This window comes from Anguilla rostrata, chromosome 15 (genome assembly GCF_018555375.3).
Source record: "Anguilla rostrata isolate EN2019 chromosome 15, ASM1855537v3, whole genome shotgun sequence".
Classification (NCBI taxonomy): Eukaryota; Metazoa; Chordata; class Actinopteri; order Anguilliformes; family Anguillidae; genus Anguilla; species Anguilla rostrata.
In genome coordinates, this window is record NC_057947.1 from 6,366,419 (window position 1) to 6,386,248 (window position 19,830).

The 19,830-nt window shown below is 43.6% G+C and overlaps 2 protein-coding genes across 3 annotated transcripts; one reads left to right on the top strand and one right to left on the bottom strand.

Moving 5' to 3' along the window:
- Positions 1 to 2: 2 nt before the first annotated feature.
- Positions 3 to 4,757, top strand: LOC135241292 (uncharacterized). Of its 2 annotated transcripts, none has more exons than XM_064311550.1 (15): positions 3 to 129; positions 364 to 427; positions 525 to 581; positions 712 to 838; positions 937 to 1,026; positions 1,247 to 1,434; positions 1,537 to 1,579; positions 1,808 to 1,916; positions 2,156 to 2,312; positions 2,521 to 2,570; positions 2,768 to 2,940; positions 3,556 to 3,700; positions 3,799 to 3,840; positions 3,931 to 3,955; positions 4,090 to 4,757. In XM_064311550.1, the coding sequence occupies exons 2-15, from the start codon at positions 370 to 372 to the stop codon at positions 4,230 to 4,232; spliced, it is 1,407 nt and encodes a 468-aa protein (XP_064167620.1). In that variant the 5' UTR covers positions 3 to 129; positions 364 to 369; the 3' UTR covers positions 4,233 to 4,757. The 2 variants fall into 2 exon arrangements, with proteins under 2 accessions (XP_064167620.1, XP_064167619.1); XM_064311549.1 differs by having other exon boundaries at positions 23 to 155.
- LOC135241295 (ATP-dependent 6-phosphofructokinase, liver type-like) lies at positions 4,574 to 18,929 on the bottom strand. The gene is made up of 22 exons (XM_064311553.1): positions 18,682 to 18,929; positions 17,431 to 17,504; positions 16,883 to 16,960; positions 14,507 to 14,696; positions 13,879 to 14,044; positions 12,746 to 12,790; positions 12,248 to 12,356; positions 12,047 to 12,145; positions 11,603 to 11,695; positions 10,340 to 10,456; positions 10,099 to 10,163; positions 9,884 to 9,947; positions 9,576 to 9,722; positions 8,970 to 9,040; positions 8,615 to 8,702; positions 8,236 to 8,388; positions 7,490 to 7,654; positions 7,327 to 7,388; positions 6,946 to 7,057; positions 6,724 to 6,823; positions 6,535 to 6,640; positions 4,574 to 6,205 (listed from the first exon to the last, which is right to left on the bottom strand). Exons 1-22 carry the CDS (start codon positions 18,764 to 18,766, stop codon positions 6,058 to 6,060), a joined length of 2,337 nt encoding a protein of 778 aa, XP_064167623.1. The 5' UTR covers positions 18,767 to 18,929; the 3' UTR covers positions 4,574 to 6,057.
- Between the last annotated feature and the right edge of the window lie 901 nt (positions 18,930 to 19,830).

The window sequence follows — 19,830 nt, forward strand, 5'->3', positions numbered from 1 at the left end:
CCCTTTGCTGCCATCTAGCCCGTGAACCTAAAATGTGTTTGATATAAAATAACCTGACGTTAATAATTTAGTTACCTCACAGAAATTAAAATTATAAACGAAGTCGCAACATCAAATCCCGGAAGCAGTGTAGGCACATTATATTCAAATATTAGGTAACTAGCTTGGACACTAACGTACGTCTTTCTGTTGTTTCGTTAGGTTTTGATTGGCATGATGACGGCTATTAGTGTCAGTAATGGCAGACGTTACATCTCAGTAATTTGTACTGTGATATCTACTTGTACGTTTTATTCATCCTCATCTACACACACAGACTGTATTTGCATTATGCATTTCCTATATATTTTTTATTTTTATCAGTAGATAATGGACATGGAGGAATATAATTCTGTGGGGAATATGGATAGCCTCTTATTTCAGTTGGGTGAGTGTCAGTTTTTTTTTTTGTAATTTTTTTATGAATGTTTGAAATGATTAGATGTTATTTCATTAATTTGACCTAACGTTACATGAATGTATAGTTTTGCAGACGCAGGACTTATCTCGAAGCAAGGATGAGATAGAAAAGCAGGTTGAAAGTAAGTGAAATTAGTAATTTTATTCATAACCAGTGTGTCCTTCCAGAGCCCCCGTCCCCCAACACACACACAAGAGTACATTGTAAGTGCAATCTCTCTCAATCTCTTTCTCTGAATTTGTCTTATCAAGTAAGTAAATTAAATATAGCCGAGAAGAAGACTACTATCGAAGAGACCAAGAGAACTGTTGAGAAACTTGAAGAAACCATGACACAAAAGGAAAATCTGGTGAAGTATTATAAAAACAATGCTAAAAGGTACATGTGAAAGGGGGAAAAAATAAAGATAAAACAGCATTTTCCTGTATTTGTACTTCTGTGGGAGGACGTACATCTTATATATTGTATATCTGCAGCCTGAAAGTCACGAACAATCTACTGATTCAGTATGAGAAAACACTGCAGCTTGAATTAGAGAGAAAGCAAGAAGTCTTCAGTCACGACGCGTGAGTGCTGTATCAATTTCACTTCAGGGCATTTGATGTGGACATATTTTCAGTTACATTTAAGTGCAAGATTCCAGTTTACTATCTATAAATATCTAACTCTATCAACGGGCTTGCTTAATGTAACAATCCCTTAATTTAGTGATGCAGTATTTGCAACGCTGGTTAAGATAAACAGGCTTAACCTATTTTTTTTCCAACTTCTATTTGTCTACTCAAGGAAGATGTACCAGGAGAGAACTGAAAACTACAGAAAGGTATTTGAGCAGCACAAAGCTCGATACTATGAGAATCCTCTCGTGCAAAAGCTAGTCAAGGCTCAGACCGAGAAGGAGGAGATTGAAAGAAGAATTAGAGCTTGTGAGGGACAGATAGTAGCAAAGGAAAATGAACTACAGACTTTGCAAGGTAACAGTCACGCTATTATTTCACTGTTTTTCATTAGTTTGCAGGTAATTGATTAGTTTGACACAGCATACACCTTTGAGTGTTTGTATTTCTTTACTGTAGGTAACATTCCTGATCCGCCCTTCACAGAGAGAGCATCAGAGAGGTATCCTTTTTCAGTCTTCATGAAAACACAACATGCTAGTCACATTAGCTAGTCTACGTTAAAGGATCTCAGTCATAGTTTGCCCCCACTGTTTGTGTTGCCAAAATAAATGAAAAGTATATTATGATCCAACTATAGGTTTGCCTTTGTGCTTCAATGGGGGACGATGGGGGCAAAGGGGCACGCTGCGCTTGTATTTCTCCTGACTCACCGCTCTCTGTGACTCAGCACCACTGCGCAGCCTCCAGCTGAACCCAGCGATGGGGCGGAGCCACAGGCCGAGGAGAGCGCTCAGATAGAGACGGGGATGTCCTCGCTCCTGCTCGACCCGCAGCAGGTACGGCGCAGTCTCCGTCTCTTCTGCGCACCTCCTGCGCAGGTAGGGTCTGGATGCGCAGGGAGATCCTGGCCTCACGCGCTCCTAGAGTCTCCTGTGAAGCCTGCGCTTCATGCAGCTTCCCCCCCCTTCCCCACTCCGACCTCAGCTCTCTCCCTCAGAGAACATTAGAGAAATTCAGCTACTGTTTGTCAAATTATTGCCGGTGCATGTGTGGGGACTCTCACACTCTGTTTTAGAATGCAAGCCTGGTGGACGAGCCGGGAAACGGCAGCGGCGAACGGCAGGAGGCGGCGAACAGGAATGAGAAACAGGATGATGAAATGTCCATGGAGGAGTGTGCGGCTCCATCACCTCCCGCGGACGAAGATGCGTGGCTGAACAAAGAGGATGGTGGTATGATTCCAGCTTTAGAGATCAGTGTCACACGGAGACCTACAAAGTAATGATGTAACAGTAGCTCTTCAGTAGCATCATTGTAAATTGTTACATTTTGAGCTATTCCTGTTGGTTGTTGAAAGACAGTTGTATACCCTACAGCATGCTTGCAGTAGGATGGTATTATTATACATGCAGTGATGATAACAGGTGAATTTTCCATCAGGTCAGCTGCCAGGGCCAAGCCAGCAACAGATGAATGAAACAGAAGCACAGGTAAGCATCCAATCACTTTGAGGGGTTAATTTCCCATGGTGCTTTCATGCTAATGAACCCGGATGAGCTTCGATTTCTGTCCTAAATCCGGTTGGAGTTTACTGGGAATGTTACATCATCACAAACGTGGAGAAGAGTGTATGGAGATGGAGGGACAGCGTAGTCCATTCTTAAAATGACCATTCCTCTCTATCCAGGGGGAGAGCCTTGAGGTTCTGGGAGCGGTGGGGGCGGAGCAGAGGGAGGTGGATGAGGCTGTGCAGAAGCCAGTTGTCTGTGGTCAGGAAGAAAAGCAAGGGGGAGGGGGATTTCCACAAACCCCCCCGGCCAGAATGTCTGCTGTGCCAACCACTCCAATCTTCTCTCTCCAGTAAGACACAACACATCCATCAGCATACTTCCTTTCCCAGGAACACGGTGTTCCTTAAACAAACTCCCTCCACTGTAGCTCACATATACTCAAACCTTCCTGCTAGTTTACCCACTCACACACAAGTTAGCAATATATAAATAACTAATATACAGACTAAACTGTCCAACTGGTTGTTTGGTAATCCTACTTGGAAAGTAGTCACAAATGGAAGATTGGGGCAAAAATACAACACATAGCAACTCATGAAAGTCTCTTAGCCACATGGTACATGAGAAAAAAATACATGGACAGATTATCTATCAACAGCGTTTGCCTGTAATAAAAATTACTGCTATCTAGCCCAGAATATCTTGTGATGTTATAGAAGACAGGAAGTTCTCACATCAAGCAAAGGAGGAGGGGCTTCCCTTTTGGACCCAGTCCCTCTCCCACTGTACCTGGACAGTACTCTAATCTTCCCACTGTACTACTTACAGAAACACCAAATCTTACTTCTGTCAGCTGTGATTCTCATTCTGTAGACACTCCCAGCATGTCCAGACGGTGCAGCTCTCACAGGCTGTGTCGTGGTGTGACGGGGCGCTGTGCGTTTTTGCCACGCTTGTTTTTCAGCGCTAGCCCCGGCCAGTCCCCGGGACAGCGCAAGCCCCCGGAGAGCCCGTCCCCGACGTTCCTCTTCTCCATGAGCACCACTCCGGAAACGGCGGTGTTCTCGGGGTTTGACTGCAGCTTCGACTTGGGATCTCCCAAAGAGGAGGTGAGGATCCAACGATTCATGGGAAGAGTCCCACAGGAGATGTTTATAAGCACTGAGGTCGAGTCCATTCTGCATGTAACATTGTCCTTCCATTTTAGGACATGCCCTTCACTTTCACAAGCTCCTATTTTGAAAACAGGGTAATTATTGGCTTATCTTCATCGAATAATAAAATGAGATAAAACACGTAAGTTCATTCATCTGTTTAATTTTGCTTTTGTCTTTTGCAGAAATCTTCAGATTCCAAATCACCAGGTGATATTTTTTTGATATTGATGTTGTTTTCGGAGACACGCTGATTTGTTTTGCCGTGAAAGTTTCATCAGTAAACCTCTGTAGACATCAGATGAGACTGATTGAATGCTAATTAGCAGCATTTGCCTTTTCAGGATTTCTGATTGACCAAATGGAGAGTCAGGCAGAGGAAGAGTTTGAGTTGTTTTTCTCCACTAAGAGCCCAAACCAGACCTCAGCTGGCCCAGAGCAAGGAGAAGCAAACGAGTTTTCTTTCTTCAACTTTGGGAAGGATTAACATGAGATATGTGCGTTCGTGAAGTCTAAATTATAATATATTCCAGTTTTACCCATAATAGACTTATATTAATATATTTATAAATGTTACAGGTTGTACTTGTTCAAAATGTTTGGATAGCATTGCGGTTTGTAGATTTTGACATTGTCACTCACACACTGCAATTTAGAGAGAGTTCATAAGTGTTGAACTGTTATATCGGAAATGTAAGATGCTGGAAGAACTAGAGTACCTATAAAGATTGCACTTAACTGCAGAAACCGAAATGTGCTCAGAAGACAAAGGCAAACTTGCAGTAGCATTTGTGCTAAAGCGCTAAAAAACAAAACACAACACAGTGACCGAGCTTACAGTTATATTTTATTTGACTTCAGTCTTTCTGGAAATCCTGAAATTAATGAACTTGATGAAATTCTAAAGTTGTAATTAAAAACAGTTCTGTATACATACATGTCTGTTTAGAACATGAGTATATGCATCCCATGGCACTACCTGAGTACAATTTTGTCTCTGAATACTAAGTTCTTTTTTGTATATTTGCACCATAATCATACACACGATATGTCATATATGCCAATACAATATGAGTTTTAATAAATGTATCTATTCCTTTTTAAATTTTAAAAGGTCTATACTAGCATATGAAGGTTCTACGGTCCCTAAAGACAACAGATGAAAACCACTCCTTAATTATTTGGAACATTTTTTGGAACAAAATACAACATCCCATGTCTTGAGGAACCGTGCTGCCACATGCAGCTTATCGTTTTTAGATTTTTTTAAGTAGTGAGGTGAACTCTGAATGGGAGCTGAATTGAACAGGCACTGTCCCAGCAATGATTTTTAGTCTTTTAATCTTCTAACAGGGCAGCATTACTGCTGTTACTTTGGTTGAGAGCTGTGGACACAATTTCTATAGTGCTACTGGGGACATTAAAAACCTATAAACAAATGTGTCAACAATAGTACAACCAGTGGGTTTTTAGCACTAATCAATTGGTTACTTTTGTAACCAAGAGGATAAATTTAGTCCTGTTCTGCAGTTAATTGCTAATTCCATTTCTATTTTTTGTTGGTTTCAGAGACCATGTCTGACTTAAACTTTAAACATTTATAAGACAATGCAGCAGCTAAATGTTTCCACATTACTTCAGAACATCGCTGAAATTTAGAAGATATTCTAAGTAGTCTTCTTTTAAAAAGTCCCTGAGGTGGAGGAAACATGATAAATATTTATTTTTCTTATTCCAAAAACGCCAAGTGCTTTGTTCAGTTTTAACTTATGACACTGGTATGAAACAGTTTACGGGATAATCATTGCAACTTCCAAAGTAGTAGCACGATATTCAGTAGTTAGCAATAAATAAATGTGCTGATTAATGTTGTTGAGCCACAGATGACAATACAAACTGGGATACACTGTAGGAATGTGTGTTAAAAACGTGTTCAAAACTGTAGGCACAAAAAAATTTATTTTTTGGTCGGAAGATCCTAAGGATAATAAGAAAAATTATTATTCACTACCAGCTGAATAATGCTTTAAAATATTTAATATATCATTTAAAATATAATCATAATAATAATAATAATAATAATAATAAATGGCTGTTCAGAAAGTGTGGGTTTGTCCAAAATAACCTAGCGGAACAAACAAAATGTGCAGATGTGTACCTCCATTTCCTGTTTCGCCGTCCAATGCCTTTACAAGCAAAGCACGATGGAAAACGAGGAAGCTAAACCTAAGTGCTGTGGTACAGGAATACATTCAGCGTGGTGGTGGTGTGCAGGCGAGTGGAGTGTCAGACTTTGGCCACTGGTTGAATGCTCAGAAGCCGGTGTCTATGCTGAGGGTTCGGCGGGTCACGCGTTCGACCTGCCCGGTGACGTACTCGGTGAAGCTGGTCTGGTATTTGGCCAGCATCTTCAACATGTGGCGCAGGCTCACCCACCACTGGTCTTTGGGTATGCGGTGCCTGCAGGTACACACACTCGGTCGGTACACGCATTTCCACATAAAGGTGTCCAGATAACTCAGAATGTGAAAACATTAAATCATTTTATAAAAATTAGATTTTGTTTTTGTTTTAAAACAGCACTGGAATCCAGTGAACTCAGCTCTGCAAAATAAATGTAGGAATATGACAAAAATGTAGCTTTTAGACACAACTGCACCGCACTAAACCACAACAAAAAAATATCCACTGAAGACAGACTGTTCAACAGAGTCAAAACACAATGTTTAGATAAGAGAGATAAGCTAAAATGATCTTTAATAAAGAGAGTTCACTGAGGTGATACTCACTCGAAATCTGTCATTTCCTTTAGTTCAGACACGGGGCTGAACTTGAGCATCTTCCTCACCATGCCAATCACGCAAGCCGTGTCCGGGCTATTGGAAAACACGCGTCCTGGGCGGGGAGAGAACAGTGTCAACACTCCACGTCCTCATTTCCTCTCCTGTCCCGTTTTCTACACTTGCACTTCCTCCTACCGTTCCTGTAGCCCTCGTTCATCTTCTCCGTGAGCCACTGCACGGCCTTCACGCCCAGTTTCGTGCCAAAGTTCCTGTCGAAGGGCGTGGGAGAGCCTCCCTGAAGGGACACCCGTTTCAGTCAGTGAAAGGCCGCCATTTCTAGGCCCGCTTCTACCAGTTACCACAAAAAAACAGCGTGAAGCGTCAACGAAGGTTTGCGCGCTCTCCGACGCCCCCTACCTGCTGCAAGTGTCCAAGCACGTTCATCCTGCAGTCGAAGATGCCCTTGGCTTCGGCCGAGTACAGGTTGTATATGAACTCGGTGGTGTACTGCTCATGGCATTTCTCATTCCTGCAACGAGTGACCGCAGACGTGTCCACACTATCACAAAAACTGACTTCCTCTCACTCAACACTCACACTCACACAATTTAGTGTGACAGGGCAGTTAGGGAGAGAGGATCGATGGAGTTATGGTACAGGTACAAAAAATGGAGCCAGTTCAGTCGGTTACTGGGTGGCCGGCTGCCTTGATAGTTACACAAAATTGCAGTTTTTAGAAAAATGGCTACAGAAATACAGCATTCCCCTTTCAGAGAAGCACATTATTTGTTCACTTACCTTAGCACTAGACCTCTCTGAACATCCTTCTTCATCTTCTCCGACAGATGTTCCACATTTCTCTGTCAATGGACAAATGTATATTACCCAAAATGCTCAAATTATGTTGCCATATAAAAAATCGAACACAAACAAAGGAATTTCATTCAAGGCGGCTGCCCACCTCGAGGTCGTGGATGTCGAACGGCTCCTCGTAGATGTAAGCGTTGTCGGCGCCGACGGCGATGCCCGTGGTGGTGGCCAGGTAGCCGCAGTAGCCGCCCATGGTCTCGACCACAAACACCCTCCTCTTGGTGCCTGTGGCAGACTGCTTGATCTTGTCACAACACTGGAAGAGACAGGGCAGTGGAACATCAGCTACTTGACACTGTGGCTGCTCTGCCTAAAGAACTTGTTACTTGGCAGGGAAAAAAGGGAAAACAGTAAGGAACAAAAAACAGGTGATAAACAAATTCAGATAAAAAATTAAATAACTTAATAAGATTAAAATGAATAAAAAAGAATAAGCATGCACTAAGTAAAAGCAATGCTAACAATGCTAACATTTTTTTTTTTTAAAATTCTGGATTCTGAATCCCATCTGGAAGTCTGTTCCAAAGCTAAATACCCTCAAATCTAAGCTGACGGTCTGCACTTTAACCTCACTTATTAGTTTCATTTCAAATCCAATGTGCTGGAGTTTGGGATGCATATCCTTTAATGGTCTGTCAACTGCTGAAAATTGCCTACGTTTTATCCATTTTGATTTCATCGAATGCAGGTTTTCGGTATATAGTACCACCCAGTATGCAACTGCGAAACCTGCAAACTAGTCGTACAGGCCTTGGGTAAATCAGCAAAGATGTAGTTCGTCTGGAGGCGCAAGGTGACCCCGCCCCCTCGTGAGGCCTGGGCTAATGAAACCCTCACCTCCATGGCGGCGTTGACGGCCGTGTCCGCCCCCAGACTGAAGGCGGTGCCGGGAACGTTGTTGCTGATGGTGGCGGGGATGACGCACATGGGGATGCAGAGCTCTGCGTAGCGACCGCGAGCCTCCATCAGCTGCAGCACGCCCGCGTACCCCTGTGGGGGTGAGGGGCAGAATGACACAGCACCAGTCAAGGGTGATTGGCTCGGGCCAGCTGTCATAGAGCCAAATCTGATTTACAAACGTAAGAGTAGACACAGATGCACTTGGTTGCAGGCATTTGGATTGGTCTGAAAATAGCTCATACTTGATCTCACAGAGTTCAGGGTATGAAAACATAAGGAAATTAGATAAGGAAAATATTCAGCTCTTTACGGTTACCTCAAATCCTCCAACGATCAGCAAGGACTTTATTTCAAACTTTCTGATAGATGCTATTATCTGCTCCATGAATGCATCAGGCAGAGTTCTGTGAAACACCCACAGAGGAACAGACATTTCTATTAAACTCCTATTATCTTTTACATCCAATGTGATTTAACCGTGATTTACATCATATCAGCAACAATATAATTACATTCACTGATTATTCAATGAAACTGTTAATGTTCTGATAGATTCTATACATCTATGCACATATCCCCACAATTTCTCTCTCTTACACACACGCACTCACCTGCACACACGCACGCACGCGCGCACACACACACACACACACACACACACACACACGCACCTTTTAGTCCCCAGCAGGGAGCCGCCTTGGCTGGTCCATCCGCTCACGTCATTCCAGTTAATCTCATTCACCTTTAAAAGAGGACAGTGATTCAGTCAGGAGCCCTTTCCTTTCCAGAGGTAGTCTGGCATGATTATCAAAATCATACCAACAGAGATTACACAGGCATCATCTATTTCTGTCTTTGTGAAAAAAACTACAATTATACAAACATGACCAATCATATCCTCATCGTAAATATCATTTTGGCGGGTCATTTCCTATCTATCAGGTTTCAAAGTTTCCTGAAGTCTGCCCATTGCTGAAAAAAACACCAATTAGGGGAAGCAGCATTCAAGTCATAGCAAATGAAACCTCAGCTAGTAGGCCTGGAAATCTGATTCAGTGTTTAGTGAGCACTGTTATTTCCCGAAATGTGACAACTTTGTACCTTATTGATTAAAACCATTTCAATTTTAACGTATTCCTGCAACCAACTAATAAGTAGGCGAAACTACAAAACATAACCAATGACCCAGTGAAAATTCGCTGCTCAGCACTGTCATAAGAAAATGGCCCCGCCCAAACGGAGTCCGCAGGCCTCGGTCCCCTGTCAGCAGAACACACCATCTGCTTGGCGAGTCCCTCGAAGCCGTTGTTGACACCGTACACCTTGTGACCGCAAGCGGCCGCCATCCTCACCGCCGACCTCACCGCGGCGTTCATCCCCGCTGCGGGGGCGCCCACGTTGAGGATCGCCATGGAGAATTCACTCTGCCGGGGGGTGGGGGGGGGTGGATTTGGGGGGAGAGGGAAACGGACAGACGGGCTCAGACAGACCACTCTTACGAACACATTTACATACAGAGAGAGTGCACCGATTTTGCAGTTTGAACAATATGGACTAAAGACATCCTTGTTAGAGACTGCAGTACCTTGGACAGAGCAGACTTCTGATAGGCCAGCAGTTTGTAAGTGTTCCAGTTATTCTCAAAGCTCCTGCAAGGAGGACATTATAGGCTGCTAGTATGCACGGCACACACAAACATGTAAACGTATACAGGCAGACGTGCATATGAACACACAAACATGCGCAGACCCAACGGGTTAGATGTTAGATTCATGTAATGTGACATCACATCCTACTCACTTCCCACGCAGCTGGATGGCCTCCTCGAACCTCTTCTCATTCATGGCCTTCTGCACCTCTTTAGTCTAAAATGAGGAGGAAAAGAATTTCCCTTTGTTGCATTAATGGTGTGTGTGTGTGTGTGTGTGTGTATGTTCGTGTATGTGCGTGTGTGTGCGATGTATAGTGTTGCGTATGCTGGTGCTGACAGTCATGGTGCGGTGCACATCTGTTGGAGGGTCTGGGGCGTCATCCAGCTGACACAGTCCATGAGTGGCAGGCGCACAGCCTGGTTGCCTGACAGTCCAATGACACAGGCAGGGGTATCCGGCTCGGCCTCCAACAGAGCCAACACCGCCTCCACGCCCAGCCTACTGCTCTGTGGACAGAGACACACCTGAGCTTCATACCACTACTGACACAGCTGAGCTTCATACCACTACTGACACAGCTGAGCTTCATATCGCTACAGACACAGCTGAGCTTCATATCACTACTGACATAGCTGAGCTTCATATAACTACAGACACAGCTGAGCTTCATATCGCTACAGACACAGCTGAGCTTCACATAACTACAGACACCTCTGAGCTTCATATCACTACAGACACAGCTGAGCTTCATATCACTACAGACACCGCTGAGCTTCAAATAACTACAGACACCGCTGAGCTTCATATAACTACAGACACAGCTGAGCTTCATCGCACTACAGACACCGCTGAGCTTCATACCACTACTGACACCACTGAGCTTCATAGCACTACTGACACAGCTGAGCTTCATACCACTACAGACACCGCTGAGCTTCATATCACTACAGACACACCAGAGCTTCAAACAAAGACTGACACAGCTGAGCTTCATACCACTACAGACACCACTGAGCTTCGTATCACTACGGAGACACGCACAGGAGATTCATACCACAAATACTTCTCTGCAGAGAGCTAGGCAACACCATTTCTTTACCATGGATACACACTACATAACATCAAATGAAACCACTCATTGACATCGTCATTGAGAGATCAACAATACAGAGGCTCAGGTCGCACACTCAGGAATGCTAACGGAAAAACACTAGCACCAGCCCATAAACAGCTGATACAGTGATGCGCTGCGTAGCGCAATGTTCTGCAGTCAGCTATATGTCTCCACTTAAAGCTATTGAGTGGGTGACTGGCAGGAGAACCTGCCAATCATCAACAGTATAAGTCTTGTGGATGGTCATATCTGTATCAGCACAGTCACACAGCCCTGGTGTATGACCAAAATAGGCAGCTACTTTGTAAATGATGACTCCATTTAGTCACTGCAGGCAGAACAGACAGACTCATTGAGGGTAATTTCATAGAGCCGAGATTATTGGCACTGAAATGCTCCACAGACCTTTCACTACATATCAAGCACCAGACATCCCCTGACAGAACACATGCATTGTACTAGAGGCTGCCTCAGTCACGACACCTGGCATCCTTATTTTTGATTGGCCAAGTCTGCCAAGATGATGGGCGGGACTCACCAGCACCCTGTCGAAGGCAGAGGGCGTGCCACCCCGCTGTACGTGACCCAGTACGGTCACTCGCGTGTCGTACCCCAGCCTCTGCACCACCAACTGCAGAGACAGATCACCCCGCCATTAGAGCCATCAGCCTATAAGCAACACAACTCTCACTCCGTTCTTGACACAGGGGTTAGAGAACTGGACCAAGCACTCAGAGGTCGTACAGCAGGTTTGGATTCCAGGATGAGCTAACCTGCTGTACTAGATCACAACACTAGTAACTATCCAGTTGTATAAATGACATAAAATTATTTGTTTTCCAAACAAATAAATAATTACAATTATAACGTCCAATGTTTTAAGGTGAATAAGTGCTTAGAAACGAGCAGGAGTCCTGAAGATTCAGAGGGGGTTTGTACTAGTGCACACACAAGTGTCCTGGTGCTGGTCAAAGACACTCACGTCCTTTATGTAGTTGGAGGTGATGGCGTTGCCCTGCTTGTCCATGGCTCCCTCTGCGACGATCACTATGTTGAGTCTGGACCCCCCCGCATCCCGGCACTGTGCGATCACAGCAAGCACGCATTAGCCTGCTGGCTAGCCCTCCCAGGTCCCCCCCCATCCAGGCCAGGCCGTCCCCCTCGGCTCCCCCCCCATCCTCACCTCCCCCAGACGGGCACAGAAATGGTCCTCCCAGCCCTCGTCCGGCGGGTTCTCCGGGATGAAGAGCCAGTCTGCGCCCGAGGCCAGGGCAGAGACCAGAGCCAGGTACCTGAACACACGACACGCAGGGGGCGCTGTCAGCAAAGACACTGCACCTGCCGCCTGCACGCGATGTGAGGCTATGTGGGCTGAACCGACAGGCTCCGGGCAGAACGGCTGCAAATCCAAAATGGTGCTGGTGCATTAACTGTCTTAACTACTGCTTGTATTTTTTTCCATTGACTGCGTTGTTGCCGTTCTCGTTGTGTTAGTGTTAATCAGTTTAACCTTCAGGGTCCAAGTTGAACTATGCGGTTGTTCCCTGCACTTGGACCGGTACTTCTCTCTAGGGGTTTTGTCATACTTGTTCCTGGTTATGGTTATACACTTTGTTGTACGTCACTCTGGATAAGAGCGTCTGCCAAATGCCTGTAATGTAATGTAATGTAATGTGCTCACCCGCAGTGTCGACCCATGACCTCCAGAACGAACGCCCGCTGGTGGCTGTGAAGCACAGAGACAATGCGCTCAGAGGGAGCGGGGCTCCAGGTTCACGAGCAGAGTGGATATCATCATTCTGTTCCTCTGCCGTAATAGTCACATGCTAGAGATTATACTTTATTCCAAAAGGACATTTTCTCTGCAGATCTCAATAATAATTAGTCACAGATACACTCTAAGAAGACCTAGAACAGCTCTCTGAAATATTATTTCAAAGTAGAGTTATAATAGTAATACATTAAAAATGATTACTTAACATTGAAATCCAAAGGCCTGGTGTATTTAACCTAACCTGTCTGTTTTACACTGTGTTGTCAGAATGCCGAAGGCAAATTTCCATTTCATGTAAATGTAATGGACAATAAAGTTTTCTTATCTTATCTTATCAATGTGTTTGTCACAGAATCACGCTCAGCAACTTTTTAGTCTCCGTGGATGAAAATCAGCAGAGACAATGTGGTCGCACGCAGTTGCATAACTGCAGCATTGAGAATCATTCTCGAAACGCTCAGAAGCACGTTTGGGCAAGTTTCCTTTAGACAATCTAGCAGGAAATGGTTGCATTATGTAACTAGCACACAGGAGCATGAGAGTGAACTCATTTTCCATAAAAGGAAGCAGGGGAATGCATTTTATTGGCTTGGGTCTCAAAATCCTCCTCTGCATTAGAGAGAGTAGCTAGCATTTATCGCCAGAACTGATATCTGAGATTCAGTCATTATGACTTTTACTTATCGTCCTTAGAATGAAATAACAATAAAGGCTTCTGTCCAGTAACAATCTGTCAGTATTTACCTTAATGACTAATATCAACGTTGACATTGACAGTATGTCATGTATTAAAGAAGGTATTAAATATCTAAAAACAAACACATTTTGACATGACTCTATATTATTACTCAGCACACTTACACAAATTAAATGTCACTAGGCCGGAAATGTGCTTAAGAAATTCAGGTCAATTACAATGGCTTTCCCAAGAGCATAACTGTAGGGCAGCAATTCAGACTAACTTCCGTTGCGAGTTGCATAAACATAACGACACACGGCTGAGCATGAACACGGGCAGGTCATGTGTCCCGGAGCCTCACCTCTGAGCCGTGGTGACGATGGCATCGACAACCTGCATGATCCGCTGCAGGGCGGAGTCGGCCCCGATGGTCATGTCCGTGCCGCAGAAATCGTTGTCGATGGAGCCCACCAGCCCCACGATGTTCAGGTGGCTGTGCTTCTGGGCCGCCTCGTCCGTGATCCTCCCTACCACATTTCGGGACGCAGGCACAGACACAGCTAACACAGTGTGCCGTGATTCGCGTGTCTACAACAGAGGTGGACATACTGTACCTCCCCGCTTGCATAGCCACCTCTGTAAAACATGCAGCTCTGTTCTGGGTAAGGCAATCCTAAATCTGATCCTGCTGCACATGAGCTGACCATACAGCAAAATAGTTAAGATTAATGTAAATCACAAAACTGATGCACACACAGAGTACAGTGCTAAAGCACTAGAGTTATGCCACCTCGTTCAATAAGCACCTTTAGTATTTATATCATATTATACAATTTTTTTCTTAAATAGCATTTCTTAAATACCAAGTTCCCCTGTAGCTACATTGTTTAATTAGGACATGTTTTGTTGAGTACATGTGTGGTTTGGGATGCGCCCCATAAATGCCTGAGGAGCCGCCCCCCCGCCCAACCCACCCCACACCCCCTCACCCTTAGTGACCAGCTGCGCCAGCAGGTCGCTCCACTCGGTGCGGAAGATGTTGGCGCCCGTGAGGCTCCCGTCGCCGCCGCACACGCACAGGTTGGTGATGCCGCGCTGCACCAGGTTGAAGGCCGCCGCCAGGCGCCCCTGCTGCGTGGTGAAGTCCTTGCAGCGGGCACTTCCAATCACCGTCCCGCCCTGGGGGAGGAGGCAGAGTGGTGGCAGCCTTGCGGGGAAACCCAGGCCCGAAGCCCAGAAAGGCCCGATATATCCTAAAGCTCTCAGTGTTCTCAATACAGCTGTGTGCAATGTAACTGAACAATGCATACAGCGTAGTTACACATCCTGAACGTGCAGTTCGCATGCACATTTTTACCTTATGGGACACAGGGCAAGCACGAAAACAAATGATAACGAAATGGAACAGGCGAAAAGCAGCTATTGTACTCTACAGCAGTTAGAGCTGGAGAAAGCAGAGAGCCAGGTGAGTCAGTTGAGTTGAGCTGGTGACTATGACACGCGGCTGTAGAGGGCTACTTACCCCCGCACAATTTAAAAAAAGATCTATTGTGGCTTGTGCCACAATGAAATTCCAAATTAAAAGTAGCATAAGGAGCACAATGCATAGGATTTATTCAGTCGACTGAGGAGAATCATGCGAGAGTAAACTCACTGCAGCTTACAGCAGCCAGTGATCTTATCTGTCTTTCTGGAGAAACGGGGCTGCAGTGTGTCTTATTGTTTTCTGAAAACAGTAAAGAGCTCCAGTCTGGGTGGACTGGAACTCCTGCTACCCCTGTGCAGAGTCCTCTACAATAATAGTAAACCACCTAGCTGTAAAACTGTAGGCAAGATTAACTGCTCTGGAAATACAGAGGTGTTAGCAATGTAAATAAAGAAATGTTTACATACATGGCACAGTTACAAACAGCCCCTTCCAGCAGTCTAGCTGAACGTTAATGGCGGGCGAAAGGGATGGATGAATACAGTCAACATGACGGGGAAGCTGAGCAAACAACGCTAATAAAATCATGAGCCAGAAACAACTCACATTAAAAACACACAATACCTCAACATTTACTCACAGGTAGATCAAAACTGTGACAAGCAAACGGAAAGAAAGCAAAAACTTTAGCAGAGAAGGCCAGGTGTATATTCCATTCAAATGAAACCCATTTTAAATATCAATTGATTTCATTCTTATTTCACTAATATAGACCAAAAGAATTCAGTAAATGCATTCATAAAAGGTTCACACTCAAGATTTTCCAGCAGTGAGTACAGACATCAAAGAATATGGGGAAAGAATTAAACTAATCAGAGTACAACAAGCAGCTTATCTGGTCTGCAGGGGGTCTACAGACAGCACACACAGCAAGACGTATTAGCAGCTGATAACCGATGAGGACTACACCCACAGGAAGAGAAGACAAGCAAAGAGGGAGAGAAGAATGAAGGAATACTGGGAAGACACAGCGACCGCAATACTGTCAGTATAAGACAGAGAGATGTACAGACAAGATTACAGAACCAAAATTAATTATTAATTTCGAAGGACTTCACATGCCTCATTTGCAGACTGTTAGCAGAGACATGGACTGCTTTAAGAGGATGATCATTTGTATATTGGACACACAAATTTGCTACAATTGGAGAGTAATTTCAAACCTGGCTTCAAAAATTTTCTGCTACAGGTTTGGGTCCCAAGACAACGGTACTTCAACATAAATGCTGATTTTGGGGGGGAATTCATATGGTTCTGAAAGTTTTGGTCGGTCCTGGATTAAGCTCCTGTTTGAAAATTACCAATCGAGAAGTCTTTTTGCAATCTACATATGCATAAAGGCACAAATAAAAAAAACAAGGTTTTAGAGTCTAGATTTACACTTGCTACGTAAACACGAACAATCACTAATTCTATTCTTGATCTGTATCCAAAAGTGCCAGTTTTAGTGTCTCAATTGGCACTTCCCACAGGAATACATCCTGTGGTGCATGTATGCCTCAGAACAGAGCACGGCCATCTGCCAAATACATAACTAAAGGGTGGCTATTTCAGACAATGCAGATACCTTGTATCCTGCTCTCAGCATACATCTCTCCATACCATGACCCACAATACCTCTTTACCACCCACCCATTTTTATCTTGTCTGAGAACTACAAGCACTAGTTCCTCTCATATTACTGATACACATTATGACCATATTGCCAAGCCTGAAGGCCATGGGTGTGTCTATACCATCCTGCACTTCGACATGCAGTCTTACTATGGGAGCGGGGGAGCTGGGGAGGGAGGCTTTAAGATTCAACACAGCATATGAACGTGAAGATAATATTAAGATATAATCATTTATTTCAGACAACCAGCTCGTAATTCCTCACCAGCTGAATGATGTTGCTGACGCTGTGCCAGTGAGCTCGCTTGATGTTGTCACCCCCATCTACCAGTCCTTGGTATCCCTAAGGCGAATCCCAGGTTCATTAATCATGCTTGCAATGCATAAACACACACAATGAAGTTTGCAGAGCCATTACAAGGGTAAAAACAAAAAAAAAAAAAAAATAAAAAAAAATAAATAAAAACTTATTAGACAAACAAAATAGAGTTCACGTGTCATACCAGTAGCTCCCAAAAACCAAGACTTTGTTTTAAAATAGAGCAGAACAAGATGAACATTTTGAACTTCAGGAGGACGAAGACCCAGTCCAGTTTAAAATGTTGACCATGATGTCATGCATTTTAAAATAATTTGCAGACTGATGTGCAGACTGTTGGCTACGTTGTTTATTCTGTTCTGCGGTGCATCAAGGTGTTTGGATGTGCATGCATAGTTTATTCAGCATCATTCATTCATGTGTTCCACCCAGCTATCACATGTAGCCTGTAGCTTGTATCACTTGCCACTGTGCATGTAGTTTGATGACATTACCTCATGGATAAGATACATTTTGGCTCCAACATATATTCCCATCCGAGTCACTGCACGGACAGCTGCATTCATACCTGAGGTGAAGGTTAGAAAAACACTTTTAGAGTTGCGTCTGTCTGTGGGGCTATTCGTTTTCTCATTACAATTTCACGGCGGCCAGTGAAATACGTTTGGGGTAATTAAAGGGTACACACCACCGGTACCAATATATCTGACAAGTGAGTTATAAACTTCCTGTGCAAAGTTACCAACCCATCATTCTGGCATTGACAGTAACAGGAAAATTCCACCAGAACTGCAACTTCAAATAGCTAATGAGACTGCCAACAGTGAACGGCAGCTAGCATCGGGTTATTCGGTACAATATCATATGTGGCATGACTTTTTAACGTGGCAACACTTCATTTCTTGGCTGGGGTCATAAGGAAATCTAAATCTAAAATGTAAATAGAGAAATGGCAAATTAATTATTTTAAACATCTTGCTCCCAATCCACATATCATAAAATGCAATAGGCGTACTGAATTATTAAAACTGCAACAGACAACACACCCTCTCACTCAATAGCCCACATCACAGCCGCATACTAGATATGGGCATTTTAAAAGCATGTTAAAACATCTTCCTGTCTTTGTGCCTTATACGGAGTAGTAATAAGCTTATGAAAAAAATGGCCCTGCTATATACGCGACCAACCAAATGCAGCAAAACATCGAGTTTTTCTATCTGTTGCACCCAATTACATAGCAGGACCTGGGGATGCACGCAGTACTTGCATATAGCCTACTATGTTTAACTACCATAAAAAGTTAAATGCCAAAGTTTAATTCAACTTGTGTCAACACGTCTGTTCTCCCCCATAGTAGGCTCTTATTCAATACGTAACTGCTGCGGAAGAAAAGGGGAACAAAACTGCCGAGGAGTAGTAAATCTTGCCGTTAAAAAAGAAAACAAACAATAAACCAACATGAACACAGAAACACACTGAATAACAGTGCTAATCCCGGTGTGCTAGGATCATTGCGTCTCACTTTATGTGAACAAATAAGATTAAACATGTAGGTTATAACAAAAGCAACTGAGCTTTTTAGGCATACACGAGTTGCAAACAAACATAAAGGCGAGGTTAATTTGCAAACTTGTATTTCAATAAACAAACTCATTGAAATAATTGATTGTCAAACAATAAAGTAGCCCATTCAGACGCGTTCCCGTTGAGGACATTTTACAGGTTATGAGTCGGCTGAAGACCTTGTGCATCTCCTCCACTTGTCAGCACGGCGATAGATTTGCCAGCCCCAGTCATCCGCAGTTCCTCAAAATGCAGAGTTGCCATGGTGGAATTAGGCTACAGTAGTTAAAGAAAAAAAAAATCTACATTCGAAACATAGCCCTGTTTCCTATTGTTTTCGTCTTTCTAAACTTTACCGACAGTAGTCAGGCCTAGGGACCTTTCCTGTACTTACGGTGCTTTCAGTTTAAGAAAAACCAGCTCCGCCCCAGTTGCTACCAGTGAAGTATTTCTCTGCCCCGCCCCACCCCGCACGTCGCAGCGAGGTGCTGTTCGATATTTCAGGTAGTCTGTCGTTTGGGGAAAAGCTTCGTTCATTGTCTGAAACTTTGCTGTGACAAAGATGTTTTCTTCACGCCCCAAGTGAGGCAAGGCCTATTTTGCAGTAACCCGTTACATCCATGCCCCATTGGTACTCACCAAAAATTTGGCTACTTATTATTTTCTTTAAAATTTAATATAATTAAATAATTATTTTGTGAAAAGTTTTAACATAAAAGTTTATTCGTTAAAGTATAGGCTACGTAAGTACATCACACTTATTTTTGAGTATGTTTTAAAGTTTTTATGAAACTAAATTGCCGTACTTAAAGCATTTCCTGGAACATAAAGAAAATACAACATAAATAAATCGCATACTGTAAGTGTCACTTCTATCCCTGAAGAGTAGCATACTATGTAAGCACTGTGCTAATAGACCAAAATTATAGGAAAGTTCAGCTTCTAAATATCACAGGCATACATCTTTTCTGTTCATGCTAGCCTACGTGGAAAAAATATTATACTGCGCCAAACAGTAATATTGAAAAATATGGGTGGATGTGAGACATAAATGCACAAAGGACACTGCAGATGTGGCGATGAGTGAGGCATGTAATATACCTATAGTTTCAGTATAAGTGTACCAAGTGTGTACACTTGTATAAGTGTACCAAGTATACAAAATGTACCAAGTCACCTTTGTAAGAAATGTAAGAAACATTCTCAGTTCTGTATTCTTTACATTTAAAATTCAGACCTGTGGTTAAGAAGCAGCAGGTACCGAAAGGTACAGAGATGAGCATGGATCCGTAGAATCTGTGGTTCTTTCAAGCAACTGATGTACAGTA